Source organism: Gaeumannomyces tritici (assembly GCF_000145635.1).
Source record: "Gaeumannomyces tritici R3-111a-1 unplaced genomic scaffold supercont2.7, whole genome shotgun sequence".
Classification (NCBI taxonomy): Eukaryota; Fungi; Ascomycota; class Sordariomycetes; order Magnaporthales; family Magnaporthaceae; genus Gaeumannomyces; species Gaeumannomyces tritici.
In genome coordinates, this window is record NW_008804551.1 from 914,983 (window position 1) to 927,651 (window position 12,669).

General features: G+C 57.9%; 6 protein-coding genes across 6 annotated transcripts; 2 read left to right on the forward strand and 4 right to left on the reverse strand.

Moving 5' to 3' along the window:
- On the reverse strand, nt 1–3,539 carry GGTG_11623 (MADS box protein). Its single transcript, XM_009229514.1, has 3 exons — nt 2,075–3,539; nt 1,696–1,830; nt 1–1,574 (listed from the first exon to the last, which is right to left on the reverse strand). Exons 1-3 carry the CDS (start codon nt 2,330–2,332, stop codon nt 1,305–1,307), a joined length of 663 nt encoding a protein of 220 aa, XP_009227778.1. The 5' UTR covers nt 2,333–3,539; the 3' UTR covers nt 1–1,304.
- An 882-nt stretch (nt 3,540–4,421) lies between these two features.
- GGTG_11624 (hypothetical protein) lies at nt 4,422–4,995 on the reverse strand (the record flags this gene model as incomplete). The annotated part of the gene is made up of 1 exon (XM_009229515.1): nt 4,422–4,995. The coding sequence occupies exon 1, from the start codon at nt 4,749–4,751 to the stop codon at nt 4,422–4,424; it is 330 nt and encodes a 109-aa protein (XP_009227779.1). The 5' UTR covers nt 4,752–4,995.
- An 876-nt stretch (nt 4,996–5,871) lies between these two features.
- Nucleotides 5,872–6,227, forward strand: GGTG_11625 (hypothetical protein; the record flags this gene model as incomplete). Its single annotated transcript, XM_009229516.1, has 1 exon — nt 5,872–6,227. The coding sequence occupies exon 1, from the start codon at nt 5,997–5,999 to the stop codon at nt 6,225–6,227; it is 231 nt and encodes a 76-aa protein (XP_009227780.1). The 5' UTR covers nt 5,872–5,996.
- Nucleotides 6,228–6,383: 156 nt separating this feature from the next.
- On the reverse strand, nt 6,384–7,495 carry GGTG_11626 (hypothetical protein; the record flags this gene model as incomplete). The annotated part of the gene is made up of 3 exons (XM_009229517.1): nt 7,232–7,495; nt 6,767–6,879; nt 6,384–6,609 (listed from the first exon to the last, which is right to left on the reverse strand). The coding sequence occupies exons 1-3, from the start codon at nt 7,385–7,387 to the stop codon at nt 6,384–6,386; spliced, it is 495 nt and encodes a 164-aa protein (XP_009227781.1). The 5' UTR covers nt 7,388–7,495.
- Nucleotides 7,496–10,884: 3,389 nt separating this feature from the next.
- Nucleotides 10,885–11,247, reverse strand: GGTG_11627 (hypothetical protein; the record flags this gene model as incomplete). The annotated part of the gene is made up of 1 exon (XM_009229518.1): nt 10,885–11,247. One exon carries the CDS (start codon nt 11,245–11,247, stop codon nt 10,885–10,887), a length of 363 nt encoding a protein of 120 aa, XP_009227782.1.
- Nucleotides 11,248–11,613: 366 nt separating this feature from the next.
- On the forward strand, nt 11,614–12,377 carry GGTG_11628 (tetraspanin; the record flags this gene model as incomplete). Its single annotated transcript, XM_009229519.1, has 2 exons — nt 11,614–12,181; nt 12,277–12,377. The coding sequence occupies 2 exons, from the start codon at nt 11,614–11,616 to the stop codon at nt 12,375–12,377; spliced, it is 669 nt and encodes a 222-aa protein (XP_009227783.1).
- Nucleotides 12,378–12,669: the final 292 nt, after the last annotated feature.

Below are 12,669 nucleotides of genomic sequence, written 5' to 3' on the forward strand. Positions count from 1 at the left end.
TTTTTTCTGAACCCCGGTCTCACCACAGGCTGCCAACAGATAACTCGCATGCGCGGCCGCCTCCTCAGGCTTGCGTCTCATGAAAACCTGACGCATTGTGTCCATCCTCCTCGGCAGCCCGACTTGATAAACTCCCAGACGATCCTCAGGTCCAGCATGGTAGCGTGGTCTTTCTCGGGTACCCCAGAACGACAACGTCGTGACTGACGTGCGGTCCGCAAGTGTCGAGGCAGAACGCCAGCCTTGTCCGAACCTGAAATGAACGATGCAGGTGGCATCTCTCTGATATCGGCCAATAATCCATCCTTCTCCAAACGCCCATCCGACCGAGCCTCCCCAGAGGGGGTCATCATCATCCCGTCATGATAACCATGGAATGAATACGCGATGCCTGCGACCCCATTATCCCCCTCAACTCCAAGCCGTGTATTTCTTTGCTGCCTCGGCATCAGAGAAACACCGCGAAACTGCAAGAAATTGAAAAGCTGGAGGGCATTCCGAAATCATCAACCACAGCTATTTCCTCTTTCTACCCGGCGCCCAATCCAGGAGACTAAGGTTCAAAGCAAGGGAAAATAAAAGGAAAAAAAGTGCAAAAGAAAACAAGGGTCGAACATGACCCCCATCCTACCGTTGAAGCGCAAAGGGCTTTTTTTTCTCGTGTTTTTCGTAGACCAGAACACCTGTTCGTTATGTCTTGACTTGGCCGGCATGACGACGTTCGAGTGGTTATCCCCAGAGGACCGGTTCGCGTTGATGGATTAGCCCGTGCTAATGGCGTCGGCGACCCATGCAAAAAGAAAGGGTGCCGTGGGGTGCGAAGTCGTCTTCCAAGAGAAGAAAAATCGAGGGTGTCCTTTCCTCTCTGCAGGTCGGCGCGCGAAAGTATTGTTTGACCAAGAGTCGGCGTGTCGAGACTCTTGATTGGCACGATCGCTAGCCAGGCCGACCGAGTCTCTGCCCAACTCGCAGCGTTGGAGGAGACAAGGCTGGAATCTGCCACCGTAGGTGGGTACAGAGGGAAAGAGAAGATTGGGGCTATAGCAAGCAGCCACCCAATCCAAGGTGACCAACCGTCTGCGCTTGGTTGGTTGATCGCACTGCACTGGGAACGAGTGATTATGGGTGGAGTAATGATGGGGGTGAATGTGGTGTAGTTGACAAAAAGGCTCGGAAACATGTAGGGCTACATCAGGTCCTTGGAGGATGCATTAGATGCAAGGGGTATCGGTATAGTAATCGATGCTGAAGGCAAACGACGTCCGCGGCTGGGAGCAGACAGATCAGCCGGCGCACCCCGGACCCTATGACTGGTGCGAGGTGTGCTGCGGCATGCCCGACTGTGGCATCCTGTATTGCGTACTACCCTGGACATAGGGCTGATACCCTCCCATGGGGTCCATGCCGGGAGGCATATTGTACTGAGGCATGCCGTGCGGGTGCTGCGACATTCCCGGTGGCCTCGGGGCCTGCTGCGGCATATTGGCGCTGGGTGCCTCCTCTGGCGAGTCCATTTGGCCATCATCAACGCCGTTCTCGTTACCGGGAGCCGGCTCGGGCGCATTGAGGCATGCCTGTGGTGGAGAGACATGTTAGCGTCCAGGGCCGACACATGCAGTCAGAGGAACGCACATGGCCGCGCCACGCGTCCACAACGCGACAACAACGGCGCGGCGCGTTGGCTGCAACACGTACCTGGATCAAGTTTTTGCCCTCAGCTTTCGTGACCAATGGCTGCAGCTTGGGCGTCGTAAATGTGTAGACTAGGCCGGTCTCGGAGACGACGAGAAGGAGAACCTGTGTTCCGGTAAGGACGGACAGCTCGTAGGCCTAAAGTGGAGGAAGCCGACAGTTAGCAGAACGGACGGGGTGACTGGCGGCGCAGAGCAAAGCAGGCTCCATCCGTGGAATCATGACCATGGCCCGTGGAATCATGACAATGAGCGAAGGGGAAGAGATTGACAACGAGGGCAATGTCGCGACAAGTCAAGCGCGGCGTGGCAATGCGCTCCAGAGGGAAAGAAAGGCCGGTCGGCCGGGGCGGGGTGGGAAAATTCTTTGCATCTGAACGAACCTTTTTCATGATTCCTGCCTTGCGCTTGGAGAAGGTGATGTGACGACGCGACTTGTCATTAATAAACTTGATCTCAATCTTCCTTCTCTCGCGACCGCCCTTCTCGTCATCCTCATCATCGTCGTCGGCGGCGCTGGCACGCTGGCGCTTGACGCCTCGGCTCTCTCCGGCAGGCGCGTTGCCGTTGCCTGCAGAATGCGCGTCGTCGCCGAGCTCCGTGGGGGAGGTCTGCTCGTGTTGGTCTGTGATGTCGGCCATTGTGGGAACCGAGGCAGCTGCCAAACCAAAAGGGCTGATGTGGGTGAAGGGGCGGACGAATATGCTGTTTCGAGGTTGTTCCGCCGATGACCTATACTGGATCTGGCCCTTTTTGCGGAGAGTGTGGTTCGGGTTGGAGTTGCCTGATTGTCGCGCAGAAACCTGGTTGGGTGCTGGCGACGGGACTGGGCTGGCCTGCTTGCTATATCGAGTCTGGTGTGTGCCCGCCGGGACGGGAACGCGACAAGAGAAAAAAAAACTGGGGGCGGCTCCTTATTTGCCCCAGACTGTTTTGGGTGCCTGGCGATTGCTGCGATGCGCGCTCGTGTGCTGCGGCGACAATGAACCTATGGAGACGATTGCCAAAATGCAGTCGCTTCCGAAACAGGCAGGACAGGGTCCAGAAAAAGGTGATCCGAAATAGGAATAAAATCAAATCAAAAAGGCAGGGCAGGGCAGGGTATGCAAAGCACCAAAGCAGAGAAAAAACACCGAGGCTGGCGACGAAGTGCACACCAGCTCAATTGTCTGGCTTCGGGACTTGCTTGTGCGAGGGAGAGAGCCTCCACAAACGCCTCTGGAGGAGACACACGTCAAAAAGATGTTAGAGAAGACTAGATACGCGGGACCCTTTGGCAAGCTTACAAGCCTAAGGCAGGCCGCTTTAGGAAAGGCAAGCGGCGGGTTAGGCAGGCGGTAGGGCCGGGTCGAGGGATTTGATGCGGCTGGTCCACCCGACAGCGTGACAGTCGACGGAAACGTGGTTGTGTGCAGATTGGTCGTGGGTAGGAGAGAGAGGACGGGAAGGCGATGGCCAGAAGAAGAAAAAGAAAAAAGAGGGCTGCACAGGCCGAAAAGAGAAAAATGTGCCAGGAAGCCGTGCAAAACGAAATGGACGTTTTGGTATCACGGCGTGTGCACACGCTCTCGGGCGGGAAAATCAGGCAGGTCCAGGTAGGGGAACCCTCGACTTGATCGGGCAGGCCCTCAGCGACTGCAGGTCTTGAGTGAAAAGAGGATAGTGAGGTGGTAGCACGGGCTCTTCTGCGGGAACAAACCACCGAAGGGTTAAAAAAAAACTGAACGGGCGGGGAGGGGAAAGGGGAGAAGAGGTTGGGTCTAGCTTTCCAAACGGGGGAAGGTGGGAGGACGGACAGGTACGGGCACCGTGCAGCCTTCAAAAGGATTTCTTGAAAGGGAAAAGAGGGGAAGGAAAAAATGAAATTGATTCGGGGAAAAAACAAGAACAGAAGAAAAAAAAAAGACGATAAAAGCAAAAAGCACTAGCAGGGGTGGATTCCTGACCTAGCGACCACTGGCCGCCGCGCCCACATGCACAGCGGCACCGCGTGCACGGGTTGCAGCCACCGAGCAGGGGTTCGAGTGGGATGGAAGTGGAGCATTCAGGACAAGGGAAGAAAGAGGGAGAGGGAGAGCCCACCGTCGAAGACGTGCCAAACCGAAATCTCAAAACGGTGCCCACCTTTTATCAGAACGTGTCGACACGGTGCTGGCCTTCGCCTGCAGAAGAAGGAAGCTACGGTGTGACCTCCGCGACCGACCTACTAGCCGCCGACAACAATCTCCGAAAAACGGGCCTTGACGGTCTGCACACCGAGCGTTGAGCTGGCAAGACGCTGCCGCGCACGAGATGTGTGGCATGTATGGTACCTCCTTTGGGAGAAGAGCGACAGGGCGGGCGATTGAGCGCAGATTACCCAGGGCTGAGTGTTTCCCACCGTGCAGCAGCAGCAGCAGCAGCGGCCGCAGGCGAACAATACACCTCGGTCCAAGCACCCGCCGACCACCAACCGGCTTACTCCTCCGTAAACCGCAGGGGGTCGGTGTGTGGGTGTGGGTGCTGTCGACGCGATTTGACCGCTCAACAGTCTGGCGTCGGGCAAACTGGCACCGTCAGGGACCCCCCCGTCTCTGGTCGCATCTCTGGTGGGCAAAGGGATGTCAACCGACCGGGACCGGAGTTTGCAAGATGGAACATTTTGGAGGGAGGGGGCTTGGGGGGAAAGAGAGGAGGGCGAGAAGAGACGTGCGTGCGTGCGTGCGTGCGTGCGTGCGTGATCGATCAATGTTACAGAAGGCGACCACCACCAACCCAGCCCAGGCAGGAGGACCACTCGCACAACCCACCCAAATCAGAAGCAGCAGTCCAGCAGTCAACCTGTGCCTTCCGTCTCGTGGGGGCAGGCAAATGGCAGTCGCCGCCGACGCTTGAGGGAAGGCGGTGAATCCTGTTCTTTGCATTAGGGGGAAGGTGCATGGCGTCCATCTGCGCGTTTGAGCTCATTTTTTCTCTCTCTCTTGTCTGGACTACGCTCAACTTGCTCTGGCTCCAGTAGTGCGCGGGGAGCGAGGCAGGCGGAAACAGGGGACAGAGAAAGAGACGGGCCACCGAGAGCATGACACACGGCGGGCGGGCGGGCGCGCTGCGACGAACCAGTCGCTACTGAACTCTATGAAAAGCGCCGGCTTGTGATTGGGAAACCACGACAAGCGTTGTCCGCTCATGCGTGTTGTGAAAGAAAGGAGGCAGAGACAGAATGTGTGTGCGTGCACCGACAGCAGGTGTGTGTGGAATGCATCGTCGTCTGAGCTGCACTTGCTTCTGGAACAGGGAATGCACCAAACCAGAGAGGGGAAGGGAGGAAAGAAGCAGGAATACAAAAAAAAAAACACCGTGCGCTTCGGCAGCCGCCGTTGGCATGTTGAAGCGTGCGTCGTGACAGGTTTTGTTTCCGTTTGTTCGTTTGACGCGCTGGGCCCTTCCGTCTAGTGTGCTCGGCCGCTTCTTTTCTTTCTCCTAGGTTCCCCTTTTTGGCCAACGCTCCTTCAGGACGGCTTCCCTTCCTTCCCAAGAACCACCCCCAGCTTTGCGATCTGTCAGTTCCAATATGACAGGGTCGAGGGTAGGTTACTGTGTAAACGTATCTCCCCCAATATCAAAAGAGATAGCCAATCGATCAAATCAAACACTATTCTTTATTTCTTTTTCTGGTGGATACGGTTCTCGTCGGCCGGGTTTCGGAAACGGCCCAACCAGGCACAGCGGTCTTATTTGAAGAGGGATGCGCCTGCCCTTCATTCAACCTTCCAGCCTGAAATTTAGCCCTGCAACTAAAAATCCCTTCCAAATTTCTCCGACCCGAGCGAGGTTCAGCCTGCCTTTGGTTTTCCAGGCATGCGGCTCCCCTCCTCCCAGGTGTCCTCTCAGGGTCAGCCGTAGAAAGTCGTCATACAGGATGTGACGGGCAGTGCTCGATGGTGTTGCAGCGTGCAAGTCATACCCATCCGCCGGACCTGGCGGAGCACAAACGCGATAGGCGTTTGGGGTAGCACTGGGCCATCTCTCGCGAACGAGCGGGAACCCGGGATGCCTCTCGATAACCTCAGGGCCCGTCCCTGCAAAAACGCGGGCCTGGTTGGCTTTTTTCCCTGCTTCCTGTGGGTCCCGTCCATCTCGCCTACAGCTGCTTGTGCTGCAGGCAAATCTCTGTTCCATTTGCCTCCCGGACTGGCTGGCCTCAGCTCCAAACATCTTCCCAGACGAGTCCCGTGGTCTCACTCGTTCGGTCTTTGCCAATTTTAGCACACCGCCCGGTTCCTATTGGATTGACAATCTGGCAACAACCTTCTCTCTATCTCGTCAATGAACACCACCCCCGGCCCGCCGGCATGGCATGGGCATGGGCATGGGCATGGGTATGGGGGCATGGCTGGAGCTGGGTTCTGGCCACACAGTACGAAGTCTCGGACAACCCACTCGACTCTCCTCGAGCTCCTCGAGCTCCTCGAGTCCTCTCACCAGATCCCCTCTCTGACCGGGGCAGGGCTGTGGACGGGCCTGGGGCCCAAGTCGCCTGCCGCTGCGCCGGGATAAGTCTTGGTACGCTACCGACACAGTCAGAAGCGCATTTTACTGTGCATACCATGATAATAACACGGGGTGATATTGCATGCGAAGGCCTGGCCCATGGGGTTTGAAGGGGCACGCATCCAATTAATAACGCGACCCGGCGGGGCGACGTGCAGGCCGTCATTTGGGGTGGTGCCCATGTTCGCTCGTCACCAGTGGTGGGATTGCCCGGTTGCTTGCTGCACAGCCTAGGGAGGGAGTGGTTCTGGGGTTCTGGGATGCTGGGGCGTGGTACTGAGATTCTGGCGTGTCGTTCAGGCCCGATGCTGCGCAGAGCGCCTCCCCGGATGCGCCGTCGTCTTCGTAATGGGCCGCAGGGGTGCACAATATGGAGGCGGCCGGGAGACTGTGAGGAATTGCGACGAGCGGGATGGGCTGGAGAGGTCTGCCTTCGCATCGGGGGGAGGAGGGGAAGAGGGTGACGGAGGAGCAGGAATGGGCCGGATCGAAATCACGGGACGTTCAACAGGCATCCGTCACATCGCCATTTCTTTCTCACTCACTAGCGGGCTTTTCTTCCGCGCGTGCGGATGGGGCTTCCGGCAGTGTGCTCCCGCGCTGGCGACGCGTCTCTGAGTGGTCGCCCGCTCTTCTGCTCAGGTGGGTGAGGGGCTGGCTGGGGGAGGGAGCACAGAGGGTAAGGGGGCAAGGGGGGCAAGGGTGCTGGCTCGCTCGCTCTTCAGTTTTGCGGTTGCATCGGGCTGAGCGAAGAACTGCTCTCTTTTGCTCGGCCTCGCAGGACGCACTGCCAGCCGCCGAACCTCGCACACCCCAGTCCTCTCCACTGGCGCTCGCGCGTCCCCTCCTACCCCTCGCCATTCTCTTCTGACCAATTCACACCGGTCGTCTCAAGCCCACCGGCCGGCGGGCATAGCAGACAGGAATAATGGTTCCAGCTGGATGGTGTGACAGCAAGTAAAGGCCGTGCCAAAGCCACCTTACTGAGTCGAGGCACTGGGTCGAGGTACCTCATCCTTTCCCCGTTGGGGTTTCTGCGAGGCCGCCAGCCAAGCGGCATCTTCCCTCGCGCGTCTCCGCCCCCATCGCCAGGGTGGACTCGCGGCGGGAACGGACGGGGAGAGGGCGGCGTGCAGGGCAGGGCCAAGGGTGGTGGCAGTCGACATTCAAACGGAATGCTTGGGAGTGTGGGAAATAATAGGGGGTTTCCGGGGGGTAGCGCGCGTGCAGCTGCCAACGCAACCTGCCGCTCCGAATTCTGCGCTATCGAATTCGACATGCATTTTGCCTTTGACGAGCAGGGGGGAGGCCTTCAAGCTAAAGGGCGGGGGGGATACGATTACGGGGAGAGCTTTGTTGGCTGTATTACTGTGAGGAAACGTTAAGCACAGTCGAGACGGATCTCCGTTGACCACGAAGCGATGTTACTTTTTTCCGTTTTTTTTTCCCTGCTACGCATGCCTATCCCTCAGCCGCTGTACCGCCTGACCTACCTCTGGCTTCCATTCTCTCGGACCACTGTGCGTTAAAGCGGATGAGATCAGACAGCGCCTGTCATGAACATGCAGCCAAAACCCCCCACTGCCGTGCGTCCAGGCACCACTGGGGGAGATATCGCGTACTACCCCAGGGAAAGATAGCATGGGGCAGATGAAGAACATCAGTTGTGCCAACCGCGCCGCCGTCTCCAGCAGAGTCTGGGCCTTACTAGTGCCCGTGTTCGGGCCGTCACATAGAAGGAAACAAACGAAAAAGAAAGGAATAAAAACGAGGACGATCCACCTGGGATGGCGTAAAGAGACCGACGGCGCCAAATGGCCGATGAGATATGCCGAAAGAAAGTAAAATAACAATAATGATAAGAAAATAAGAGTAGCAGCAAGGATGTCGAGAGGCGGGGTTTGCGAACGCAAATAGCGCATGATGAACGTGGCAGCAGGGTGGCGGTCATCATTTGACGGAAGTAGACTCCCCTAGCTAGCATGGGCGAGAAAAAAAAAACGACAAAGAGACGGCGGTGATCTGCTACCATCCGTCGGCCATAACCCTGCAAGATCCCAGGGGTCTTTGGCGGTGGGACGGGCTGGGGAGGATTGCGCATCGCTCCCACCTTGGGGCTTGCATGGCTTGGGAGGGGGGGCTGGGTTGGCAGGTTTACCGTCACCAATCGCTTGACGACATCGCGAGGCTGCCTACCATACCCTGCCCTGCCCCGCCCTGCCCTGCCATATACCTGTCTGTTTATCGACGTGCGGCGGACAAGCGTCCCCCCCAGCCCAGAAGCCCAGCCCCTCGGGGAGTCCGTGTCGTGTCCTTCTCTTCGCTGATGGGCGCGCGCTAGGTCCGCTCGGAAGATGGTGATCTGCGCGCGCCTGTGGGGAGAGGAAGGCTCCTCTTCCTCCTCCGCTCCCCCCCCCTCCTCTCTCTCTCCCGTGTTCTCCTCCCCCATCTGGGGCTGTGATGTAGGTGGTAGGCGGTAACAGCACTCAAAAGAAGAAGAAGAAGAAGTATCAGGCGCGCGGGCCAACGCACCTTTGGAGCGCTAGCTGCTTCTTCCGGAAGCCTGCCCTGCCCTGATTAGCCAGTCTGCCGTGGCCCCCAAGCCTGCTGTGTCAGTTGTGATGACTCAGCAGAGTTGTCTTGGCCCAAGTTGGGCCGGCCCGAACCTGGGTCGCTTCGTCGCACAGGCTGCCTAAATTTTCCGGTATGGAAGAAACCGGGCGGGCTCGCGGTGCTTCAAACCCGAGCCCCGAAGGAGTTAGTTACCTTTGGGTAGGCGTCGGCATCCTTGCCGACAAGGCTGGCTAAAAGGATCAAACCAAACACAAACCTAAACATCACGGCCAGGGACTTGGCGCTTGCCAAATGCCGTCTTTGCCTTGCCCCAGACCCGCCGCCACTCTCGACGCTATCCACGGAACACCCTTGGTTGGGGGGCCAGTCGGCGGTAGCCGTCAATAGGGGGACCCCTGCAAGGCTGGTTCTACAACACGAACACAGCGTCGGCGCTTGTGGTGCTTGGGGCCGAGGAACCACCGATTCGGATGCGTTATTGCTTCTTTTTCTCACGTCTGAAAGGTAATCCCGGAGACGTCGGACTATTGGACAGATCTTCACCGGTCGCCAGGGCGGCGAACGCGGACTCGGCCCGGCTTGGGGATATGAGTAATCGGGCCTGATACGATGAGGCTGGATACACGAAGCATCAAGTGATGGGGCTGATTACTGACACGGCATAATGACATGCACATCGATTGATGGATGCCAAAGCCTCACGGCCAGCGGCTCCAGATACAATGCAAGCTAGGCGCAACAGCCGCCGCTTATCGTTTATCGCTTATCGCTTATCCAGCCAGCCGCGCATCGCCTACTCAGCCAATCGGCCATACGCAGCATTCCAAGAGTCAGCGACGCGCGCACAGCCAGCCCTTGTCGGTCAAAGCAAGCACTTCGCTGGCTGCGTAGCATTCCCTCGGATGCTTACAGTATGACGAGTACTACGCCGTGCCCGCACATGATGACACCCCAAAGCCCGTGAGCCCCCCCTCCCGACACTATTGTCTACCAACGTGGGATCAATCGTCGATCCCGTCGAGGCGGCGGCAGACGGGCTTCCGCCGCGGCTGGGCCGTTGGTTTGCAGGAGCGCGGCTATGGTCACTTGACCTCTGCTTCGGATCTGCTTCGGAGGTGGTCTGTTGGCAGCAAGCCGGCGCTTAAGGGCGGAACATCCATCACTTTTGTTTTTTTTTGTTCGCTCCTGCATGGAGCCGACGGTAGAGGCTCTGCTCGCTGTGGGCCAATCGAGCCTCACGGTGGTATCCGCTCGGACGGCGGTGCTTTGATCAGGAATATGCGATTGGCTCCCGACGACGGTTGACGTCTCTTTTTTCTTTGTTTAGGCTCGGCTGTTTCCACCCTGCCCCTTTTTCTCCTTCCTCGTCTTCGGACACTTTCTAACCAACCCCCCCTCTAGCGACAAATAACGGACGACGAAAAAGGGCTGATTGAGCAAACAAAGCATGCCGTCATGACCCAGACGGGCCAGTTCCCGGATGGAAAATCGTCATGTTGACATCCCACTTGGTCCCAGATGCACGACTCTGCGGTGCCAGGCGTGCTGTTTCGATTCTGGTGTCATGGCGTTTCCTTGCCCCCATTTCTGGCAGATCCACCTCGATTGATTGGCCCGAGTCGCCCCGTGCCTGGCCTGACAATGTGGCTGGCTCGAAAGGGCTTTTCTCTGGGTTAGGGGGGTCGGGGACCTGCAGGTGGCTCGTGCTGGGGGCGGAATGGGCGAATTGGCGTTGGGACCCATACAAAAGAGCCGCCAGAAGGGAAAAATTGCAATGCGCCCAAGGCTTCTTAGAGCCACAGCCACCCCTGTCTCCCGACCGCATCTGAAACCGCAGTCGTCTGAGGGACCGCATCACCAGCGGCCTGCCCTCGCCTCAGGGTCTTCCCCCCCGAAAGCCCAGGCCAGCTGGGCTGGTAGTAGAGTGGGCGGCCACGGGCTGGTTGGGCGCCTGGTGTGAGAGGCATGCTTGAGACCCGTGTCGGGCTGGTGGGACGGGAAAATGCTCTGCACGCCTCGCATCTTTTTTTTCCTTGGTCGCCCGACGCTTCTCCCATTCCTGCCGGCCACCACCAACAACCTGCCACCCCTATTCCCATCCTAATCCCATTCTCTTCTCCCTCCTGGCTAGAGGCTTTCTTACACGGTAGTAGCAGCAGGGCTTGCCTGGGATTTTGCTTGCCACACACCTTGTTTGACGTCGCACCCTCTTTCCCGTCTTTGCTCGTTCGTCGTTGTTGCTGCTCCTCCATCGAGTTTCACAGTCACAGTCACTCCCTTTTTTTCTCATCGCGAGACCAACCACACTCCTTAACCCGCCCTTTTCCCTTCTCCCGTTTACGGTCCGCTTCGACAGTGGACGGCGGGTTTTTTTTTGTTCTGTATTGTCCTTCGGCCCGAGAGTTGCTGGTCGACGTGCATTGCGAGTGCGAGCGAGCTCCTGCATCGTCATCATCAACACCAAAGCACAGTCGACATTCCGTCTGACTGTAGCTGCGTCCGACGGCACTGCTTCTTCCCTCGACCACCCCGACTTACTTCCCCCGGCAAGCAACAACACAGCCCTACGCCCACCTACCACATCGACCTCGTTGATCCCTCCGAGGGCACCGACCGCCACTGACGCCGGACGTCGAGTTGACCGATTACGCTCTTTATTCGATATCGTGCTTGCCTGGTAGAAGGAACCGTAGAGAGGAAACCTGAAGGATAATCGCCCGCCCGGGAGGGACGAGCCCATAAACCCCCCAACAACAAACCAAAAAAAAAAACACCCCCTTGCCGATAATTCCATCTCGGACGAAATCGGCAAACCAAAATGGCGAACAAGATCCTCGTGTCCTATGTCGTCGCCGACTTCCTCTTCGTCCTGATGGGCGCCTTCATGCTCGGCTTCTCGGTCGTGGTGCAGAACGTGCGCGACGAGGTCCCGACCGAGGGCGAGCAGGCGGCCCGCAACCTGCTGTACCAGGACTTCCCGCTGACGGCAGGCATCGTCAATGCCGTCTTCATCTTCGTCACCTTCGCCCTCACCATCCCGGCCGTCGCGACCCCGACCCGGGGCTGGCTCAAGATGTCGGGCTACCTGGTGGTGGTCAACGCGCTCTTCACGCTCTGCATCGGCACCTTCCTCTGGGTCACGACGCTCAAGACGCGCGAGGCCCTCTCGCCCATCTGGAACGCCCAGTCCGCCGGCGTCCAGTCGCTCATGGAGCAGCAGTTCAAGTGCTGCGGCTACTTCAACAGCACCGCCCCGGCCTTTGTCACCAACTCGGTCTGCCCCAGCCCGGCCGCCGCCGCCCTCATGAAGGGGTGCGCCTCCCCGCTGACGAGCTACGCAAACACCTTTGTCGACAGCATCTTTACGGCCGTCTACGGCATGTGCGGTATGTTTTTTTTTTGTTTTTTTTAATTTTCTTGTCCCTCTCATGTATGTTGAGGTTTTGATGTGTATCACGTGCTAATATCATGCCCTCGACAGGTATCGATGCTCTCCTGATCATGGCCACCGCCTGCCTACTCAAGGAGCGCAAGGAGCAGGAGCGCTTCCGTCACATTGACGAGAAGAGCGGCACCCTGTAAATCTGACCGCTCCTTTTTTTTTTTTTTGTACATGCGGGCCCTGGAAGGCCCCCAAGACAACAATAAAACGAGGACTTTTGCCCTCTTTCTCTCTCTCTCTCTCCCCGCCTCGTGTCATCGCCCCATCGTCTGAATTCTTTTCCCGTTTCACTCCTCCCTCCGAGCGAATCCGAGAACTCGGGGGGCCCCCCGCGGCTCGCCGAAGGGGAGCCAGATGTTGGGGGCGAGGGGAAGAGGGGAGATGGGGGGAATTTTACCGACCGACCGACACACTTTTGTCCAATGACGTGTC